Source organism: Crocuta crocuta, unplaced genomic scaffold (genome assembly GCF_008692635.1).
Source record: "Crocuta crocuta isolate KB4526 unplaced genomic scaffold, BGI_CrCroc_1.0 scaffold134, whole genome shotgun sequence".
In the NCBI taxonomy this organism is placed as follows: domain Eukaryota; kingdom Metazoa; phylum Chordata; class Mammalia; order Carnivora; family Hyaenidae; genus Crocuta; species Crocuta crocuta.
Window position 1 is genome coordinate 4,504,627 of NW_027530183.1, and position 23,811 is coordinate 4,528,437.

The 23,811-nt window shown below is 36.0% G+C and overlaps 1 protein-coding gene, 1 long non-coding RNA gene and 1 other non-coding gene across 5 annotated transcripts in view; 1 reads left to right on the forward strand and 2 right to left on the reverse strand.

The window, feature by feature from the left end:
• The window catches only part of ARHGAP24 (Rho GTPase activating protein 24), a 496,491-nt gene that overhangs the window by 402,376 nt on the left and 70,304 nt on the right, over nt 1–23,811 (reverse strand). Inside the window, exon 2 of the mRNA XM_077765170.1 lies at nt 5,061–5,260. Within this exon, the coding sequence (XP_077621296.1) occupies nt 5,061–5,240 (180 nt within the window). The 5' untranslated portion in view covers nt 5,241–5,260. The remainder of the gene's footprint in view (nt 1–5,060; nt 5,261–23,811) is intronic.
• Nucleotides 1,215–21,961, forward strand: LOC144232331 (uncharacterized). Of its 3 annotated transcripts, XR_013335365.1 has the most exons (5): nt 1,215–1,306; nt 11,207–11,329; nt 15,849–15,971; nt 17,705–17,771; nt 21,819–21,961. It is a non-coding gene; the product is annotated as an uncharacterized LOC144232331 (long non-coding RNA). The 3 variants fall into 3 exon arrangements; XR_013335366.1 differs by lacking the exon at nt 15,849–15,971 and having other exon boundaries at nt 21,517–21,961; XR_013335364.1 differs by lacking the exon at nt 15,849–15,971.
• Nucleotides 14,920–15,022, reverse strand: LOC144232346 (U6 spliceosomal RNA). Its single transcript, XR_013335369.1, has one exon. It is a non-coding gene; the product is annotated as a U6 spliceosomal RNA (small nuclear RNA).

Sequence of the window (23,811 nt, forward strand, 5' to 3'; positions counted from 1 at the left end):
ATAAGAAGGACTTAATTTCAAATGAAAAAGAAAAACATTACCTAAAAACTGGAAAAATGTACTACTATAAAATGCTTACAACGATTATGGATATATTTGTTTATTTTTTAAAATTGTCTATATACAACATTTTTCTGTGTTTTTGTTGTTTGGAAACAACCAAAATTAACTTTACTTTTTAAGAATAACTTAAAAATTTTTCTTTTTATTTTTGAAAGAGACAGAGCATGAGAGGGGGGAAGGGCAGAGAGAGAAGAAGACACAGAGCTTGACGTGGGGCTCGAACCCATGAACCGTGTGAGATCATGACCTGAGCCAAAGTCAGACACTTAACCGACTGAGCCACCTAGGTGCCCCGAGAATAACTTTTTCTTAAGTAGTGTCCACACCCCATGTGGGGCTCAAATTCATGACCTTGAGATCAGGAGGTACACACTCTATTGATTGAGCCAGCCAGACACACCCTACACACCTTCAACTTTATTTTTTAAATCTGTTCTGAATAAAATCTGTATTTGTAAGTGCAGGCACTGTAGAAAATGATTTCAGTAGAAAGTTTTGAACTAAATAAACTAAAGTTTCTCTGCTTTTAAAAATGATGGGATATTAAGAATTTCAGTTGGACTTATTTTAAATATGAAATAGTTATATCTTGAGGTTCACCTCTAATGTATTGCCTGGGGACCCTGCTTAAGACTTGAAAGTCTTATTTACAAATTAGGTAGTTTTGCCAGAGGGAGGAGAACCTACAGGTGTTTTTGTCTGTTGCTCTAAAAGAAAATACAAGAACAGTGGCAGTGAGACTTTCTAAGTTCTCAAACCTGTGCAGATTGTAGAATATTTAGAAGGCAAGGTGCAGTTTGAATAAGAATATAAGATGCCAATAGTAGGTTCACATAACTAAGTATATAATGCACTAAATCAGATATATTAGGTTCTGGTAGAGATCAAAGTTGATGGTACCAGTAGGAGAAAAACCTAACTGAAAAAAATTATGTTCATTAACAGAGGTATGCAACATAGTAGGTATTATGGACAGAATTGTGTCCCCCTAAAATTCACATATCGAAGCCCTACTCTCACTCCCCTGCCCCGCCCCATGTGACTGTACTTGGAGATAATTAAAGTTATATGAGATCATAAAGGTAGGGCTCTGATCCATAGGTCTCTTGTCCTTAAACTGTCTTATCCTTCTGTACACAAGGCAACAGGCATGTGAGGACACAGAGGGAAAGCGGTCTCCAGGCCAGGAAGAGAGGCTTCACTGGCAACCATTCTTGATCTCCGTCTTCTAGCCTCCAGAACTGTGAGAATATACATTTTTGTTGTCTAACCCACCCGGCATTTTGTTATGGCAGCCCAAACAGACAAATACATTTTTTTAACAGCTGTCATTATTTCTAACAGATTAATGTAGTTTTGCAACTTGAGTAGCATAGGTGTTCTAGAAATAGCTTCCCATTGTGTGCAAGAGAATTGGTCTCTTTGTACAATCCATACATTCCTTTATGTTGTGGTCTCCTATTACTGGAACCCCATTTCCTGTTGTTTCACAACCCTCACAATATGGAGCTACCTATAAATGTCTATTTGCAGCTCTATGTCTTTCCTGTGCTCTGAATTCCTTTCCTCCATTTACCTACCTGGAGAACTCCCACTAACCTTCAGCACCTCAGGTAAAGGTCACCTCTTGCTTTGTGTCACCTTCCTCAACCCTTCTGCACAGAATCATCGCTCACTCCCTGGCATTAACTGTATCTGTGTCTTCGGAGCATCTCGTCCTTATATGATAACCTGTCCAATCATAATTTTGCATATGTGTTTCTCCCAACAGATGTGTAGTTTTTAATAGCAAGAATAATATGGAGTTTGTCTTTCTTTATTGAGTGGAGGAAAAGAAGCTCAGTAAAAGTTTTATTAAAATAAATTGAAAACCTTTGCCTAGGATGGGAGAAACACACATTTCAAGGGTGTTAATACTCTCATTGTAGAAATGCCTTTTAAGAGAGAGAAAAACAAATCCAGGTTAAGTTTATTGAACGTTTTAGATAGTTAGGAATACTTAAAAGGGTGAATTTTTCATTTCATTAGTGACGTTCCCTCCAGTAATAGTGAAATAACCCTCATCAAAATATATGAAGGCCAAGGGCATTCCTACGCTTGAAAGCACCAATATTGAAAATAAACAACCAAGAAGTAGTTCTGATTGAAAGCAAATCTAAAGAAAAGGATTTGTGAGCAGGCAAAAAAGCAAAGCTGAGGGAACACTGGATCAAGAGCAAGAAAATCTGTTTTTTATTCCTCATCTGACAGTCATTAACAATATTCCATAAGCAATGCACACATATTACATTAACATGCATACATGCACACGCGTGCGTGCACACACACACACACACATCTGTAAAAGGAGGGGATTTACATCAATTAAATTTTTTCCAGTTTTAACATTTTTAAAGATGTTTAATTGTTCTTCATTGAGGTGATTAATTACTTAATAGTAAGTCAGTTATTCACCCCAAATTTTGACTTCTTTATTAACAAATGATATTTGTAAAGAAAAATTAAGAAACTTTTTTAGGGGAAATAATAGTAGACTAAATATAGCTTGTATAATAAGCATTAGTACTTTCTCATCAATACAACTCTCTTTTGTTAATTTTAGTTATTATAAGTTTAGAAATATTGCTAATATAATAATATCAAAACACAAATTAGAAATATTATGAATTAAGGTGATTTTTATTTCGAGGCAGATTTTCATTTGAATTAATCAGAAGTTTTTGCATTGTTTTATTGATATTTCCAATTTGTTAGCAAAATAACTACACTGCATTGAAGACCATTCTGTGCGTGTATAGACCTTCTGAGAAATTACACAGAGAAATTACATAACATAGCCAAGGCTGTATGATAATATCCTCTTTGAACAGTTTAGGGCAGAGTTCCTCAAACTGGGGTTCCTGTGCATATTCTCTAACAGCTGCAAGTTCTCAGATTTTAGAAACATTGAGCTTGAGTTTGATCCACTCTATCCCACGTTCATTGTTAGAAGGTCCACTAAGCTCACCAAAGAGTCAGAACATTTGTCTGATCTTTCACATCTTCATTTGCTCAGCTCCTGAATCTTCTGATCCCCTTATTCCCCATTTAGGTCCTGGATCTTATGTAATTAATCATTTAATCTAAACTCATTCTGACCAAACAATGCCAGAATGAGACTCCATGCAACAGAACATTGGCTCTTACTCATACTTCCATTTTATTCCATATCAAAGTCCCTATATTAGATCCTCCATATCTGTTTTCTCACATTAACCCAACCCCTTTCCCTGAGTTTCATAAAAATTATTTTATATGTTTTTAATGCTTATTTATTTATTTTGAAAGAGAGAGGGCAGAGAGAGAAGGAGAACGAATCCCAAACAGGCTCCAGGCTCTCAGCACAGAGCCTGATGCAGAGAGCTCAATCTCACAAATCATGAAATCATGACTTAAGCCAGAACCAAGAGTCCGATGCTTAACTGACTGAACCACCCAGATGCCCCAATAAAAATGATTTTATAGTCAAGATAATGCTATAATGTGAGTATTATATAGTATAAAACAAAGTACAATGAGAAAAAACCCTGGATAATAGGATAAGAGACAAAAGACTCTACTGCTTTATAAGCCTCTGATGTCCATATAACCTTGGTCACATTGCTTATCACTAAGCCACAATTTCTTCATTTGTAATGACAGCTCCCACATCCCGCACTGGTTTGTTATGACAAATTCAATGACTGGTATGAAAATGCACTATAATTTAAATATATTATGTATTTATATATTATATTTTATATATCATATGAANTAAGATAACATGTATATATATATGTGTGTATATATATATATACATATATACGTATATATAAATAATATATACGTATATATGTATATATTAGACATATATACATAACATATATACATAACATATATGCATAAATATGTATATATAAGTTATATATACATATGTATATGTATATATAAGTTTTTAGTCTAATGCCTGGACCTGGTAAATAAAAGCTTAAAATATAGTAGCAATTTCCAAATGTGTTTATAGTATGTGCTCTTGTTATTTCTTATAATTCAACTAGACAAATGGAATCTTTGCAAAATTATAATGTCTGAGAATATAAAATACTAAAGCAGGCCCTGATCCAAATTCTTAATTAAGTTCTTGAACTTTAACACAAGAAAAATAGGCTCAAAAACATACTGTTAGGGATGTTTATGTCATCTAATCCACAATATTTCTTTCATTTATATATCCTATAGATACAAGATGAAGAGAAAATACATGGGGGATACTTCAGTTTGTAGCTCTTTCCATCAATTGGTGATCCCAATACAATAAGAAAGCTTATTTTAGCTACAGGAAGAGCTAGAGATTTTTCCTTTCCCTCATTGCAGCCTAGAGATTTGTGGCTGAGAAAATGATAAGTAAATAAGTAAATACCAGACCACTAAGGAACCACACAAAGACACAGAAACTACTCCCAAAAGAGCATATCATGTATGACGATTGGATGTATCAGCACTGTTCCATTTAACACCATATCCATATTTTATGTGAGCAAAGGTGGAAGGAAGTCCCCAGGGAATTGATGCTGAAGGTGTCTCAAAAATTACTGAAAGTCCTGGTTATAGTTTTCCTTCAAATCTGTGCTTTTAACTCATTTCTGAGAAAAGAAAAGATGTTTTGACTACAATATATATTGTCTAGCAGATGTTCATTACAATTTCTTATAAAGTTAGTATGCCTGAGGGACTCAGACATTGTGTTCCAGCTTAGTAAAAGTCAAAATTAATATCAGACAAGTATAATTTGCCTCTTGGCCTCAATTAGCAAGTTTATCATCTTGAACCAAAATAAACAATGAGAAAAGGTGTGAAAGATGCCAATGAACTGAAAGAGGAGGGAAATTGGGTTGACCTCAGACTCCATCAGTTTCTAGCAAACCTTCTACTTTTTGGATTGCTTATGACCAGAGCGCTTTTTATTTTCTCCTACTTACCAAGGGCTTTGTTTCATCTTCATCTTTGAAATAATAGAGCTGATCTCCCTTGAGCACAAACCAGCGAGTATGCCAAGTCTTGACAAAGCCTCCTTGCTTCCTCAGCCACCCACACTTCATGGCATTATTCCGCCCTTGGCCTTGTTGGGGGTTCTCGGTGGAGTCATTGTTCTCCTCCATTATCAAGCTGATGAACTTTCCTATTTAGCAAATAAGAAAAATAAAAACAGAAAGAGAATAAGGTATTCTGGTATACTCAATTCCCACTTAAATCACTTCTGTCCCTCAAAAAAAGCAGGAAGAGTGAAAAATGCTTATCAACTTACTTGCCAAATTTCTAGAGGCAAACCACAACCTGACAACAATATGCCTGGAGAAAACCTGGGGAAAGTTTGTTGTATTTTCTTTTAAAGAGCAAGTCAGCTGGGTGATAATATTCCTTTCTTCTTAAATAGAACTAAAGAACGGAAAATTTCTGCAGGTAATATGTTAAGAAGCAAGTTTTGAAAATAAACGAAAATCCCCAACAAAAACACAATTCTCATGATAATGAGCCTCTGTGTCTGGTGCACACTCATTGTGTCCTGCTTGTGTAGGCCTGTGATTATCTGAGCAAACACTAGACTAACACATGTTAAAGTTTAAAGAGACTATTTTTAAAACCTCAATGGAAGACATTTGTTTTACATATGTGAAAATTTCTCAAGATGTATCTGCTCCCCATTCTCCCAAAGTATCCCCTTGAGAGTTTCTTTGGCTGGTCAGGAATTAGTGCAGCTGAAAAAGTCTAGGGGGGAAAAACCTGCTTGGCCAGTTGAGTTTCCTTCAAGTCCAGGAGTGAGTGGTGCACTCCAGCTGCATGAGGAAGAACATTTCGAGGTTATGCCTGAAGGGGTATAAGGTCATACACACTCTACATAGCAAGAAAATGAGTTTATCATGGAAGAAACATTAATCCACAGGTGAGAAGTTAACTACCACAGTAACAGAGGAGGTGGCTTTCTGGGAAAGCTGCGGACAAGTGGTCAAGAATAAGACATTTTCCTATCCTAAAAGTTTCCTGGAAAGTATTATTTGTGTTTCTTTCTAAGTACTTTTTCAAGAAGTGAAAAGTCCAGTGTGTACCCTGTGTCTTTGAGGAAGATACAAGAATACAGATTAATTAATAAAACATGCAATAATCCTGTTTTGCATATTCATGCAGAGACCTCTTTATTTTCTGCTTGATTTCAGAAGACAAGCGTGCCTTCATTTTCACCACTAATTTTTCACTTGATTTGTATTTACACAATCCTAGTTATAAATTCCATGTAGTTTTTATTGTCAGCCTTTGGTCATTTACGTTTCTTCCTTAAAGCTCCAGGGTCAAACTCACACTGGGCCTCTAGTTTCTTTGAATTTAGTCCTACTATTCCGGTTGCAGGGATGGAGCAAAACTTTGGTTCTAATTTTTCTTAGTTTGATCATTTTAACCATCTTAGTAGTTTTCCCTCTTCTACCAGCATGCATTGCATCTATCTCCATCCTGGCTTTTAAGCTTCAAGGAAGTCGCTTAACTACTGTCAGTCTCACTCAGTATCCACTTTTCCCTTTCTTATACTGAAATATCCTCTTTATTAAAGGTCCACATCTTTACAAGACATCTTAAAAGCTTCCTTTGCTCTATAGGGCATTCCTGTGAGAAAAGTCACTTAGTGCAGGAAACATTCTCCCGTCCTGTGTGTGCCTGTGTGTGTGCAGATTGGATCATGCCTGATGTCTCATGTTTGTTATGCCCTTAGGGCAGGAATTTTCATCTTTTTTTTTCTTTCACAGTACTTGACCTAGCATAAAGAGCCAAGTAAACATCATTCTAAATGAACAATAAATGCTGTAACATAATTTAGATAATAAGCATGCTCATTCAGACCACTCTAAATCATCTTTTTTGGCTTCCTCATATTTAAATTGTCCACATCTACACAACCTGCTATTTCATCATCACCCATTTATTCTTTGACCAAATATCTTAACTTATAAATTTGACTAAGACCTTAAAACAAACATTCCAACATAGGCACACACAGGCAGACATACACAAACATTTCTAATTCATTGTACACAACAAATTTTTTCTTTTGGGTTCTTTTTTTTTCCTTTCATCTCATATCCATGTTTTCTATTAAATGTGAAAAATTCCCACTAAAATGCTTCAAAGTAATTGGTAACCTACCATCAGTAACATAAAAAATACAAGCGCTTCGTTCTGCCTTTGTCTACCATTAACATCTCAGTAAAAAATGTGTGCACATTAGAACATGGTTCATGATTCCCCTGCTTCTGTCTTCTATAAGTCCAGTAAATCAATGACAGTATCGCCCACTTACCTCCTGTATATCATGCTTATATTTTCATGACTTCAGAATGCATCAGAAAGTCTTTTAATACTACTAATTGTAACAATTCACTGAAACAGGAATGAAAGCAGATTGTATCATATTCCTAAGAGAAAATAACACCATGACTATTTTTGGATGAGTAAAATTAAGTTTTACTAAAGTAACCATGATTTTTATAGAAGAGCTTTGATATTTCTACAGAAATTAGAAGGTTCCAATACTACCCTTCATCTTTAAAGTGAGGATGCTGGATTGTATCACTTCTAGCTATAGTCCCTGAGGAATTTCAGCACTCTGAAATCTACCATCTATGTAATTCCATAAGCATAAAGACACCAGATATCATCAACACCTAGTGCAATGTCTGACATCTGGTAAATTCAATCAATGTTTGATGAATTCATAAATTTTTTAATAGGTTTGATACTAGATATCTAAAAGTGAACATAATCGCCCTCTGAAACCTGATCTTGCCCAAAACCTGATCTTAATAAGTGGTACCATGATACTCCTAGTTAAGGGTGGGGGCGGGGGGAGAGCAAGAAAAAAAAAGAAAAGAAAAGTGATCATTTTTGACTCCTGACTTTTCCTCATCCTGAATATCAGAAGATTGTACACCTCCCCGACATATTTCAGATCCATCTTAATTGGCTCCATGTCTACTGCCACCCTGTTCTCCAAGCCACCCTTGTCTTTGATCAGAGGATTCTAATAGCTCTCTGACTGGTCTTATTGCTTCCATTTTGAACCACAAATGCAAACATATGCTCACACATATTTCATTCTCCACAAAACAGTCAGAGTGAGCTTTTAAAAATTTAAATCAGCTAATGATTTTTTTACTTTTAAAATTTTAATTGGCTCTCATTGTGCTTATTTTAAAATTTACAATCTTAACCATGACCTGTACAGTTTTGAATCATTTGGTACCTGTTTATTAATTAATCTAATCCCATGCCACCTCCTCCTCATTTCCCCTACTGCAATACACTCATACACACACACACACACACACACACACACATACACACACACACACACACACAAGCTCTGATGGGAGCAATCACACCAGTTCTAGAAACACCCAAGCCCTTTTATGCCTTGAGTCTTGTTACTTGCTGATCTCTGCCTAGGCTGTTCTGCCCCAATGCTCTTTACATGCCTGACCCCTTCTCATTCTTTATGTCTCAGCTTTACAAGTTTATGCTTTCCAATAAACAGTAATCATCCAATACATCAGTTCCCTTGTTTTTATTCTCTACCACTGAACTCTGACCTTCATCTTCCTGAAACTTAACTAGGTTGTTATTTCTATTTTTTAATTTTTTAATGTTTTATTTATTTCTGAGAGAGGGAGAGGGAGAGAGGGAGAAAAAGAGAGAGAGAGAGAGAGAGAGAGATACAGCTTGAGAAGGGGAGGGTCAGAGAGAGAGGGAGATACAGAATCTGAAACAGGCTCAGGCTCTGAGTTGGCTGCCAGCACAGAGCCTGATGCAGGGCTCGAACCCACAAATTGTGAGATCATGACCTGAGCTGAAGTTGGGCGCTTAACCGACTGAGCCACCCAGGTGCCCCTAGGTTGTTATTTCTTTAGGTGTTTATTGCTGATCATCCTTCCAGGAGACCATAAGCTTCACAAAGTCAAGGACTTGCTTTTCCTCACTGCAAAATACCCAGTGCTTTTAAGAGTGCTTATTTGGTATTCAGGAAACAACTGATGAATCAATAATTAAGCTATGTGACAACCACAAGAGAATTCTTACAAATAATATTTTGGAGTTTTTAAATTACATTTAATGCCTTACAGAAGATTGTATATTTTAAGACTGTATACTTTGACTTTTTTCCTTTAATATTAAAGACTTCAATTAGCATGAAAATTGTACTTAAACACAATGTCAAAATCAAACTAAAATGAACTTGACACTGCCCTTAGTGATGAAATATAACATTCAAAATTAACACTTTTTAGCCTTGGCAGGAAATACATGTAATCAATTGTGGTTTTGCATGAAGAAAAATACAGTTTACTTAAATTTTCAGAGAATGATTTAACTGAATTTCCACTGGGAAAGTACTTTCACTGTGGTCAGTACATGGCAGTTGGGTAGACAGGAGATTACAAAATAGAACTATCAACTGCAGTGTTTAGTAAATCAATATAAAAATGACAACACAACGATAAGATAAATAAATGGTTATTCTAAACCAAAAAACAGAATTGAGAATTTAATTGAGGTCTTCATTTAGGAAAAAGCCTTAATGATGACTACTATACCATGATGGGGCTTAGAAAGTTCCCATCATGTGATGATGGGCCAGTAGTTTGAATTATTTTCCAGGGGTAGAAACTGGTTTGTGTATCCTTTTTGGAATCACATGGGCTAGGAATCCAACAATATTACATGATGCAATCAGAAATGAAATTCACACTCCTAACAGAATTTTCCAGAAGTCAAACAGCCACCCACATAAGTATTTATATAGGTGACTTCATGTCAATGGAAAACATATAAATAAGCACATAAACAGAGATGTGTATAATATGCCATATGCTATAAAGTTGAAGTGTGTGTAAATTCATCTGCATGACTGCACATGTTCAGCAAACACAAGAGAATGACAAAGGAGGGAGTTAGAGAGAAAGGGGAGGGAAAGAGAACAACTTCAATAGCATGACAATTTCACCACCCAGCCTCCATCACATTCAGTGAACACATGCTCCTGGGTCAAAGTGGGAGGTGCATTCTTGTGGCCAGGGTCAGTGCCCTCGGCCTCTGATGGCAGCGAGTGTATCACTGTGCGAACGCAAGCCCAGAGTTTCAGAGTACATGCGATTTCACACATGTCCCCTCAACACAAACAGCTACGCCAGTTGTTCAGTCAAAGGACAGTGATTTGTTCTATTGCTAGGGGAGAGAACAAAAATAAAATTGGCAGATTTGGGAAAACGCTGCAATTGTGAGAGATTTATGTGACTTTCAAGAGTAATTTTGCTCACATCAAATTGTCGTCCTTGGGGTTGACATTACAACCTGACTCCTTTGCAAAATGAATGTGATTGCACTGTATACCATACATAACCACAGATAGCCAATATTTATCTAAATTTTAAACTTTCTTGGTTTTTTAAGCTGTTTTGTAGCTGTCTAACACGATGGTTTGTCAAGAAGTAGTAAATTTTATTAGGCTGCATATCTAAATGCTAGCATACAGCCTTTCTATAAGAAATGGTTCACACAATAAGAATATACACACTGAATGAAATAGCATATGTGCATACATAAGTGTATGCATATCCATATGTGTGTATGTATCATGGGTGTGGCTGTATATATATACATATATATAATTATATATACACACACTTTTGTGTGTTCTCTCTAGAGAAGAAAATCAAAACAGGTAAAATGTTGATTGATATTTTTCTCTTATTTTTAAAATATTAAGTTCCATGCCACTAGAAGACATGTAAAACATATTCCTGCAGATCTGACATTCTTTCATAAAGCAAGGAAAATCAAAGTGCTCTGACATAAAATGTTCACTAAACAACCTGATCATGGTACATACATATCACTACCTATGAAGTGACTGATTTATTTTTGTTTTTATTATTTCCCATAACATTTCTTCAATAACTGTAATTATTTACCTGATTTAGAACTTAAAACTCTTTTTAACATTCTAAGTATTTAAATAATTTCAGACTTGGCATTTCTCTCTTTCTCTATCTCTCTGTCTCTGTATTTTTCTCTCCCTGAGCAGACAACCAAGGAAAGACCGTATGAGCACACAGTGAAAAAGTAGTTTTCAGCACGTCAGGAAGAGATCCTTAACAGAGTCTGACCATGCAGGCACCTTAATCTCAAACTTCCAGTCTCCAGAACTGTAAGAAAATAAATTTCTGTTGTTTAAGCCACCCAACCTATGGTATTTTGTTACCTATATTTAGGGGCACATGGGTGGCTCAGTCGGTCATGCTTCCAGCTCTTGATTTCAGCTCAGGTTATGATAATCACGGTTCAGTTCGTGAGTTCAAGGCCACCATTGGGCTCTGCACTAACAACCCAGAGCTTACTTGGGACTCTCTCCTCCTTCTCTCCCTTTTTCCCTCTCTCTTTCAAAATAAATAAATAAACTTAAGAAAAAGACAATGTAGGGGTGCCTGGGTGGCTCAGTCAGTTAAGCCTCTGACTTTGGCTCAGGTCATGACCTCACAGTTCATGAGTTCAAGCCCCACATCAGGCTCTGTACTGACAGTGCGGAAGCTGGAGCCTGCTTCCAGTTCTGTGTCTCCCTCTCTCTCTGCCCCTCCCCTACTCACAAAAATCAACATTAAATTTCTCTCTTTCTCTCTCTCTCAAAAATAGATAAACATTAAAAAATTTTAAAGACAATGTACACTTAAAATATATATATAAGAAAAGCTTTAAAGAATTAAATCTTAGTAGCTTGTTCTAAGGTAACTGAGGTAGCTGCTAACAAAAGAGAACTAGTGAATGAAAAATAGCTCACTCTCTTTCCCTCCCTCTCCACCACACAACCTCTTCACTTGAAGAATGAATCAAAATGTGGTACCTACAAGCGAATCAGCATACTAAGTCTGAGAATGCGGAGTGTCTAATGTAGATAGTTTTAGCTCCAAGATAAATCCCAGGAACCTAAATCTGTTCTTAGGAAGCACTTTCTTAAAAACAGTCTTGAGTTTTCACAAATGGTTGTTCTCATTGCCTGGACTTCATGGCTAACCTTTATCCATCCTTCAGCTCCTCTACAAAGGCTTCCCTGGAGACACCTTTATCCCCAATCTGGACATTCCCCTTCCATGAGTTCCCATGTTCCTGTGAACAACCATTATCACAGGGAGGCCATCTGCTTACTATTTTTCAGTCTTTTACACTGTAACTCATTTAGGTATGGGCTCCCTCAAGTCCCCCAGACTAACTGCATATACTGAGTATGCAAAGGTTTACTGAATAAATGTAAATAAACGAAGGACCGTATAAATGGACAAAACCATCAGCCTTTGGGGAGTACTACAATTAGCTCCAGAGACCTCAAGGCTCACCAGAGTATAGTGCAAAAATCCTAAAACATTTCATGTTTGCTAAACACCCACACAAAGACTTCAGTCCAAATGCTCCCATCTAAATCTAACCCTTTAAGCTTTTAGTAGCTTAAAGCTAAACTGAACTCTGAAACTATTGACCAAAGAAAACTTCTATTTGTCTCACTGGATTCTACCCTTATTCATAATTTGAGTTAAAAATAAAGAAATATTTCTTCTTCAAACTCAAGAGTTGATGTGTGAAGACAAAGAAAGTTAATAAAGTATGACAGTTATGAACATGAAGTTTAAAGCAGTCACTGGGGGGTGCCTGGGTGGCTCAGTCAGTTGGGTATACAACTTCAGCTCAGGTCAGGATCTCATGCTTCCTGAGTTTGAGTCCCACATCAGGCTCTGTGCTGACAGCTTGGAGCCTGGCGCCTGCTTCACATTCTGTGTGTGTCTCTCTCTCTGCCCTCCACCCCTGCCACTTGTGTTCTGTCTCTCAAAATGAATAAATGTTAAAAAAAAACTTTTTAAAACATTCACTGGAAGAGCATACCTGAGGGGGCTTTAGCAGTTATTACTACAATTTTGAAAACGTGCAGTTATTTACACTAAACATCCTATTGCTTGATTCATTTGAAATTAAATTGACCAAAACATCAGAGAATAGAAATACTAGAGAATTATGTACATTTTGGGATGGAACAGGAATATCAATCTATATTTTATATTTTAAGTTTCAGTATTTCCATATTCAGTTGGTAAGAAATCAAAACGATTTAATAGGAGGAACCATTAAAAAACTTTTAAGTATTTGTTTTCTTTTTGTTTTATGTCTAATACCTCATACTCTGTAGAGAGAATCTGCTCAATCTTTTTTTAAAAATTTTTTTATGTTTTATTTATTTTTGAGAGACAGAGAAAGGCAGCGTGAGTAGGGAAGGGTCAGAGGGAGACACAGAATCCGAAGACAGTCTCCAGGCTCTGAGCTGTCAGCACAGAGCCTGATGCAGGGCTCGAACCCATGAATGGTGAAATCATGACCTGAGCTGAAGTCGAATGCTTAACTGACTGAGCCACCCAGGTGTCCCAAGAATCTGCTTAGTTTTAAATTAGTTAGGGAGTAAAGTATTTTGATATATACTTAGATGTGTTCCCCGCCATCACATCACTATTTGAAGGATAAATAAGAGAATCATCAGAATTCCCAATGCTGATAACCTGAGTAGAAACAAAAATCAAACCAAAACAAATATTTTACCATCAATGGGATTAAGAGAGAAGTGACATACATGGCAACTACCTTGTCACTCTTCAAGCTCATGGCAGACATTATTTTTTTATTTATTTATTTNATCCTCTTTGGAGAAGTGTCTGTTCATATCTTCTCATGGCAGACATTATTAATTAATCACAGTTCTCTTCCCTGTGGAACCTACGATCACCACCAGAGGCCTTCTCAATACAATCCTCTAGACAGTCAGAGCCAATCAATCATTCATGAAAAGGAGAGGGGGTGTCTTTATTACTTCACTTCTATAAACAAACCAAGAACTGAAGGTATCCCTCTAACATAAAATAGAAATTCAGGTGCTTTATAAGACAGAATTATATTTGAAATTTTTTTAATGTTTATTTATTTTTAAGAGAGAGGGTTTTTTAATGCCATCTCTCTCTCTCTCTCTCTCTCTCTCTCTCAGGGAGAGGGGCAGAGAGAGGGGGAGACACAGAATCTGAAGCAGGATCCAGGCTTAGAGCTGTCAGCACAGATCACAATGCGGGGTTCGAACTCACAAACTGTGAGAACATGACCTGAGCCGAAGTCGGACACCTAACCAACTGAGCCACCCAGGTGTCCCAGAGAATGACATTTGAAATGGGAAAAGAAAAGAAAGTCAACTTCTTCTACCTTCTGGTTTTTTTAATTTTTATTTATTAAATTTTTTTGCCAGTTCCAAAAGACTCATTTTATTTTATTTTTTTCTTAAATAGTTTATTGTCAAGTTGGTTTTCATATAACACCCAGTGCTCATCCCCACAAGTGCCCTCCTCCATGCCCATCACCCCCTTACCCTCCCCCCCACCGCCATCAGCCCTCAGTTTGTTCTCAGCATTCAGGAGTCTCTCATGGTTTGCCTCCCTCCCTCTCCCCTACTATTTTCCCCCTTCCTCTCCCTCATGGTTCTCCACTAGCTTCAGTAATTGACATAATGTTATATTAGTCTTAGGCATACAATGTAATGATTCAATATTTATACATACTGCAAAATAATCACCACAGCAAGTCCAGTTAACATCCATCACCATGCGCAGTTACAAAGAATTTGTTTCCTTGTGATGAGAACTATCAGAATCCACACTTCGAGCTATTTTCAAATATGCAATGCAGTATCATGAACTATGGTCACCATGCTGTACATTACATTAAAACGTGGAAAGTGTCACGAATTTGCAGGTCTGTCTTTGCACAGAGGCCATGTTATCTTCTCTGTATTGTTCCAATATTAGTATATGTACTCCTGAAGCAAACATAGAAATGAACCTTTTTTAATGGAAAGACCTAAGAGCTCACTGAGAGCTCTAAGACAGCAACTATCATTATATCATTTGGCCACAAAAAATGAAGAAAACAGACCTTAAGTAGGAAAAAGGTAATATGAGTTGGATGTTCCTATTTTGTATTAATTCATCCAGTCTATGACTAGACATTAAACATATGATCAGAAAGCTGTTTTTATAAACATCTGATTTTTTAAGTTTTTGTGTGTCCCTTCCCTCTCTCGCTCATAGCTCATTAGTAAAACTGTTTTGAAAAGGTATCTCAAAGGAACAAAGAGATTGTCCACACCTTAATCTGAAAAGTAATGGAGGAGCAATGGCTGCTCCATCTCTGTTCCCTGATGGTCACTTTTTTAAACTTAGACAAAAGCGTGTCTAAAATATTACTTTTAACGTCAGATTCCTTTCTTTAGTGAGTCCAACCCCAGAAAATCAGATATGTTGTCAATTACATTATCATTTCAAGGCTCTCTCAGGGGCCAGCTTTTTATTCAACCACACTTCAAAGAAAATACTTTAACAAATAGGTAACATTGGCTGAGATAGTCATTTGTCTACGGTAAAGTTTCAAGTTTTCTTCAAATGCAAGCCTTGCAGTACTTAATGATTTCCAATAAAGGCCATGTCTTCTTTGTCAATTAATCCTGTGGGGTGAACAGCATCAGCCTTGCTTTATACGCTCTGGAAAATTACTAGGTACTCTGAGTATATAAATCTTGTCCTAATCACTGAACCACAGTTGCTCTCCCAATGGTTTATTATACTGAAGTACTGACAATATAATTTTTTCATTAGAATTTGAAGAAAGTGGACGGAAGTCACTGTGAAAAAAAAAAAAAGCTAACTGATCTTCTACTGTATCCAGAATCATTTGCATTATGATGGACTTTTATGTGTTAAACTTTGATCTTGGATGAGGTATCATTATTCTCATATAATTTGAACACATTTAGCTCATCAAAATATCCAATTAATTTACACTCTAGTTTTAGATAAGCTAAATTGAAACTTAGCTTTACTGCACCTGAATATATTTAATTAGCAGTTCAGTGAAAAATAACTGAATCCTAAACATAAATAGCCATTTAAAAAAGATAGGAAGCCTGGCAGCATGTATGTTATTTGGATGTCCTGAAGCCTATCTTTGGGGGAACTGTCTCTCCCTCATGCCATGTTGTTTCAGTCTGTAGTACCATCCCCCTGCCACAGGATAAGACTGGATAGGATTATACAGACTTTGTAAGCTCTCCAAAAACAGTGACCAGCCCAGGGAGTGGGCATGTGACTGAAGCAGTTCCAAGTAGAGTCGTTCGTCCTTCTTCAGGACAGATATAGAGACACTGGAAGGATGAGCATGAGGCTAAAAGCGTTTACCTCCCCTGCTCTGTAAAGAAAAGCTGTCTATAAAATGCTGCTCTGCAGAGACAAGCAGATGTGAGCAAAGAATTGAAGGAGCCTCAGAATATACATCCAATGCTCTGTCCTGAGATCCTGGCCTTTATATATCTGCCTTTGGTCCTATGAGATACATCTTATTCTTCTCAGCAAAGTGAGCAAACAAATTCTTGTTTACTCAATATAGTTTCAGTTGGATTTACTTACTTGCCACCCTAGAAGTCTTTACTAATACCAACAAAAAACATGTAATGAAAATATTTCTGGGAAAATTCTCTTCAAAATAATAAAAATCTAGGTTTATAATACATAGATTCTTCTACCTGTATCATACAGAGAAAATAATTCAAGATGGATATTAGACCTAAATTTAAGAGCTAAACTTCTAGAAGAAAATATAGAATAAATTCACAACCTGGGGAAAGAAAGTGATTTTTAAAAAGGATACAAAAAACAATAACCATAAAAATTTATAATTTTGATTTTATTAAAAGAAAAAACATCTGCTCATCAAAAGATATCATTAGAAAATGAATAGGCAATTTAAGCAGTCAAAAATAGGCAGTCAAAAAACACTTGCAAAAACATAGGTCTGTGCTAAAAGACCTATATCTATAGTATACAAAGCGTTCCTACAACTCAATGACAAAAACACAAAACAATTAAGAAATGGGAAAAAATTAAACAGACACTTCACAGGGAAGATATACAAATGTTCAAAAGTGTCACGAAAAATTCCCGGCACCATTAGAAATCAGAGAAATCTATATTAAAATCATAATGAGATACCATTACATAAATAGTTCAATGGCCAAAGTTCAAAACAGACTGAACACCACCAAATGTTAGTGAGGATATGAACCAACTGGAATTTTCATACATTGCTGGTGAAAATATAAATGAAAACTACTTTGATAAAAGTTTGGCAATTTCTCATAAAATTAAACATAATCCTACCTATGACTAAGGAATTGCAATTATAGATGTTTAACCAAGAGAAATGGAATTCATTTGTTTATAAAAATATTTGTACAAAAATGTTCATAGAAGTTGTACTTGTATTTACCCCCAAATAGAAATAACCAAATGATGCCCATCAACAAGGGGCAATAGCAAGAATCAAACCATACATATACAGTAAAACCTTGTATTGCAAGTAGCTTGTTCTGTGAGTGTTCGGTAAGATGAGCAAACATTTCTAATACATTTCATTTCACTTATTTATTTAATTTTTATTTATTTGTCTCTTCCAACAGTGAGAAATCTGGCTTCCCATGAAGTTCAACATATATATTTAATTGCTCAACTTGGAATACACAGAAGGTAATTTCATAATTGCTAACCTAAACCAAAGCAGAAAGGAAACCTACTAACTAGAATTCAATATTTTCACAGTTTTTCAGAGTAAAATTTATTAGAACAATATAATTTGTACACAAATATCAAGTGTATAGTTCATGAACTTAGATAAATGTCTACACCCATGTGACTCATGTCCCATCAAGATATAATTGATTTTCATTACCTTAGAAAGTCCCCTGTGCTCTTTCCCAGTCAATATCTACACCATCAAGAGTAACCATTTTTATGATTTCTATCACCACAGACCCTTTTGGTATATTCTAAAACTTCTTATGAATAGAATTATGAGTTATATTCTTGTATCAGGCTTCCTTTACTCATTATAATGGCTATGGAATTTATCTATGTTGATATGTATAAAACCTTGGTTTGTGAGCATAATTTGTTCTGGAAACATGCCTGTAATCCAAAGCACTTGCACATCAAAGTGAATTTCAAGAACCATTGGTTCAGGGGTGCTTGGGTGGCTCAGTCGGTTCAGCTTCTGACTTCGGCTCAGGTCATGATCTCACAGTTCATGGGTTCGAGCCCCGTGTCAGGCTCTGCGTTGACAGCTAGCTCAAAGCCTGGAGCCTCTTCCAGATTCTGTGTCTCCCTCTCTCTCTCTGACCCTCCCCTGCTCACTCTGTCTCTCTCTCTCAGAAATAAATAAAAAACATTAAAAAAAATTTTAAAAAGAACCATTGGTTCCGTTGTAATCATGTGACATTTAGCATCACGTAGCACTTGTATTGCAAGACATCACTCATTTATCAAGTTAAAGCTTATTTTAAAAAAAGGGAGGCACATGTGTGGCTCAGTTGGTTGACCATCCCACTTTGGCTCAGGTCATGATTTCATGGTTCATGGATTCGAGCCCCACGTCAGGCTCTGTGCTGACAGCTCAGAACCTGCAGCGTGCTTCAGATTCTGTCCCTCTCTCTCTGCCTCTTGTTTGCTTGTAGCATTATTTACAATAGCCATGATATGGAAGCAACCTAAGTGTCCATTAATAGGCAAAGGGATAAGGAAGATGTGGTATATAAATACAGTGGAATACTACACAGACATAAAAAAGGGTGAGACTGTGCCATTTGCAATAACATGGATGGACTTAAAGGGTATTATGCTAAGTGAAATAAGTCATACTGAGACAGAACTACCATATGATTTCAATCATATATGAAATCTCATAAAAGTAAATAAGCAAACAAAAAGCAGAATCAGACCTATAAATACAGAGGACAAACAGATGGTTGCCAGAAAAAGGAAGTAGAGGGACTGGCCAAATAAGGGAAGGGGCATGAGAATATAGGCTTCTAGTTACAGAATGAGGAAGTCATGGGAATAAAGGCCCAGCCTAGAGAATACAGTCAATGGTACTATAATAGTGTTGCATAGTGACAGATGGTAACTAAGCATAGCATAACATATAGAGAAGTTGAATCACTATATTGTACACTTGAAACTAATGCAATGTTGTCAATTATACTCAAATTTTAAAAAATTTAATGTTCATTTTTGTGAGAGAGTGGTGTGTGAGTACAAGCAGGGGAGGGGCAGAGAGGGGAGCGCAGAAAGAGAGGAGGCAGAAGATCTGAAGAGGGCTCTGTGCTAACAGCAGACAGGCCAATGCAGGGCTCAAACTCATGAACTGTGAGATCATGACCTGAGCCAAAGGTGGATACTCAACGAACTGAGCCACCCAGGGGCCCCCAAAAACATTTTTTATTATTTTTTTAATGTTTTATTTATTTCTAGGAGAGAGAGAGACAGCGTGAGCAGGGGAGGGTCAGAGAGAGAGGGAGTCACAGACTGAAACAGGCTCCAGGCTCTGAGCTGGCAGTCAGCACAGAGCCCGATGCGGGGCTCGAACCCACGAACCGCGAGATCATGACCTAAAGCGAAAGTCGGACGCTTAACCGACTAAGCCACCCAGGCGCCCCCAAAAACATTTTTTAAAGAAAGGGGGTATTACTGGGAAAATTGATTATAATTTAAACATGAACTTGATTAGAATAGATTATTATATCAATGTTAAATTCTCTCATTTCATTTTCTCAATTGCAGTTGCTCTTAGGAAATGCATACTGAGTATTTATAAAAGGATAAGGTGTCTACAATTTATTTTCAAAATATTCAAAACTAAAATCATAAACAGACAAATATATATATGGGATGATAAAACAAATGGAACAGAACATAAACAGTTGGTAAATCTGGGTAAAGGGTATCTAGGAGTTCCTAGTACTATTCTTATAACATTTTTGTAAGTGTGAAGGTATCTCAAAATAAAAAATTAGGCAACATATAGGGCATACTATAAGAAAACTCAAAAGAGAAGCAAATTCTATCATTCACTGGATAGTGACACTAGAAGTTAGGAAACATGGCTCTGGAATTAGTTACCTGACCTTGAGAAGGTCATTTGATTTTCTTGGCCTCAATTCTCTGATCTCCAAGATCAAGAGGCTGAATGAACTATTTGATATCTAAAATTTCTGTTAATACTAAAATATCATGATTCTTCAAAATGGTCTTTTAATAACATTTTACTTCTAGAAATGACATGATTAGTAGGAAATATTTTTCTAGTTCAGTTACAGTTAATACTTCTAAAGATAAGAGGGTAATAAATAGATTAGAAGTTCTATTTCTGGCCCTTTATTGAATTGCTGTGCTAGTTTAGCATCTTATCATTTTATTTGAAAATGCCATGCCTTAATTTCAAAGACCATAAAAAACATTAACTACTACTGAAAATCTATATATGACATTCATTTTACTTTTAGATAGAAATAATGAGTTTTACTTGCTTAATAAATGATATATAAGGTTTCCATATACTCAGCTCACTATTCCAAATGATATATGTAACATATACATATGTATACATAGTTAATCCTCACAACTTTGTGTAGTAAGTATAGTTATTAGTTGTACTTCACAGATGGAAAAACTAAGGTACTAGAAGATACCTACAGTCCTACTCCTGATAAGTGACTATTTAAAAATGGCCATGCATTTGAACCTAGGCAGTGTGGCTGTAAGACAGTGTTCTTAACCACTACTCTAAACTGCAACTAAATATTACATAAAAATAAATTCTTATTTATTTTTAATAAGAATAAGCTGGTGGCTTGGTCGGTTCAGCATCTGACTCTTGATTTTGGCTCAGGTCATGATCTCCCAGCTCATGAGTCCGAGCCCCAAAGTCGGCCTCTGCACTGAGCATGGAGTCTGCTTGAGATTTTCTCTCTCCCCCTCTCTCTCTGCCCCTTCTCCACTTGAGTGCATGCATGCTCTCTCTCTCTCACTCTTTCTCTCTCTCTCAAAATGAATAGATAAACTTAAAAAAAAAAAAAACTCTAGCAGAGGCCTACACTTCCAAAAATTCCATATGAAAAAGTGATCTGAGAAATAAAACAATTTATTTTTTATGCCAAAACCAAATACTTGGAGACACACATTTAGATCCATGTTTCTACATATCTAGATCTATCGATATGGATATGTCTATATGAATGGATATATATATATGTATATATATGGGTATATATATGTTATTATACAGTCTTATTTTCCAGATATATCACTAAGATATGCTTATCTTGATATTTATGCTCATATGTTTCATTTTGAACTTTTACTTTTACCATTCTAATACTTGGCAGATTCTTCCATGTGAAGCTTTTGCCACATTGACTTGCTGCTCTTTCCCCTTCAGCAGTTTGAAAGCAGTCAGGTGGAAGAGCTCAGAAGCTGCTGCTTGTCCATTCTTTGCAGAGGCCAGCAAATAAAGCCCAGCTATGCTGCACCGCACTTGATATTCTCAACCCAGGGGAAAAAAGAATAAGGCTCAGTGCTTAGCCCTTTATGAAGAGAAAATTAGCAGTGAAAGTGACAAATTCCATTTTGCCTTTAAAAACGAAACCATAGAGCACAGTGTCATTTTAGTTGGAAAAGCACAAAGTTATAACTCCTAAGGGTTTTATTACAGCATGACTAACACATATTCTTTCACTCCAGGTGCCGACATCTGTAGTCACGTGTTTAGCTCAGTGAGGCCTCCCTAGACACTGGAAAATTATTCATGCAAATCCCAAGCTTACCTTTCATGGGAAAAATGGGGGACTGGGAGAAAAAATAAAGGTGGACAGATGTTAAGCAAAGATGTTTTTAGTGATCATGGAATTGTCTGAGAGAAAGAAAAGACAAGGAGGTATGGCAACAGTAAGAATCGGAATTCATCATATTTTGACATTCCTAACACATTATCTTACAAATAAGAATCATCATCATCAATATTTATACATAAGGCTTTTCACAAATTCCACATAATCCAGGTAATTTCATATAATCTTGGTAAACAAAATCTTTCAGAAATGTGGCTGATGTCTCTGCTATATATAGGATCTAATAGGCAAAGATGACATGTTCAAGCCATAAGCCTAACAAATATTTGAGCAGGTATTATTTTACTCTGGATTGTGAAGAATTCTTTCCTTTTTTCCCCCTCCCTGAACTACATTGCTTAATACTTACACCATAACCTCATGTAGACCGTTACCTTTACTTATTAGCATTCCTAAAAAATGAAGCAACAAATAAAGAAATAACAGAACAAAAGGTAGACACTCAAATATTTATTATATCATAGCTTAACATTGTTATAAAAATGTATAACACAAAATTAACAGACCTTGAGGAAGCACACTAATAGTATTTACTCCCCATAGAGCTGCTTTAGGATTTAGAGAATGTAAATATAAAATGAAAACATCACCTAAAGTGTCACATAAAAATTCAAGTTTTAGCACAATACAATTAAATTACAGTCTTAGAATAAAAAGAAATCGTGAAACAAATTTAAGGATTGTAGAAAATTCTGCTTCCCAACATGGTTATGAAATATAACATTCAAGTTAATCAAATATGTAGTCCAATCATGTATTTTTTTAAATGCTCTCTTGTATAACATGAATAGATGTCCAATTTTCAATGAACAAGGAAAAACAATTACACTTTATCATCGAAAATATTGTGAACACATTTCAGTCTTGCTTTGGGATACAGAAGCCATTCTTATAATGCTTTAAGGTCATCTATCATGGTTATCATTAACAGAATGCTAAATAATTCAGATTCAATCATAATTTTCCCTTTCCTAGTTATCCCAACAGGTGATGGTATCATTCTTCCTGCTCCCCTACTAAAATATTATCTTTTTCCTGTCCTTTCCATTCTTCTGTCTTAACTGGTTTTCTTTAGCTCTCATCACCATCCCTTTGTCTCATATGTAGATGATGACCTGATTCTAAACTCCAATTTCATGCTTCTAAGGGCCCTTCTCTCAGTTCCACTGCCAAACTGATAATTCCAAACATGTATTTTATATGGCCCAGAACCTTTAAGAGCTGCCTATTGCATAGCACACCCTGTACATACTTAGCTCATTTTCAAGGTGTCGTAATCTAACTCAGTTTACCTTCCCAATTTATTGTTCATTACTCCCACAACAAACGCCCTGTGAAACTGTCACAAAAACCTGTGTACTAAATTTAACCCAGACACACAGTGCTTATTCTTATCTCTTCCTTCTTGGAACTTACTGCAACTAAAATCATCATCATTATCAATATCAACAGCAAACACATATATTACTTACTGTGTACCAGGCAATGTCATAAATGCTTTATACATTTTAAATCACATAATCTTCACAATAACCTTGTGAAGTAGATGTTATTATTATCATCCTCATTTTACAGTTGGTCTGAAGCAGTCAAATAACTCATGCAAGGTCACACAACTAGTAAATAATAGAGCTAGAATTCAAACCACACAGTTTGGTTTTAGATTCTACACTCAACCCTTCTCTGTATGTCTTTCAGTTATCAATTAATTCAATGTACTTATTGTCAACAACATATTTATTGACAATATGAGATATTTCACATATATTACTTTTATCTCTTAATAAATTATAAAATTATACCAAGAGTTTATTTATTTTAGAGTC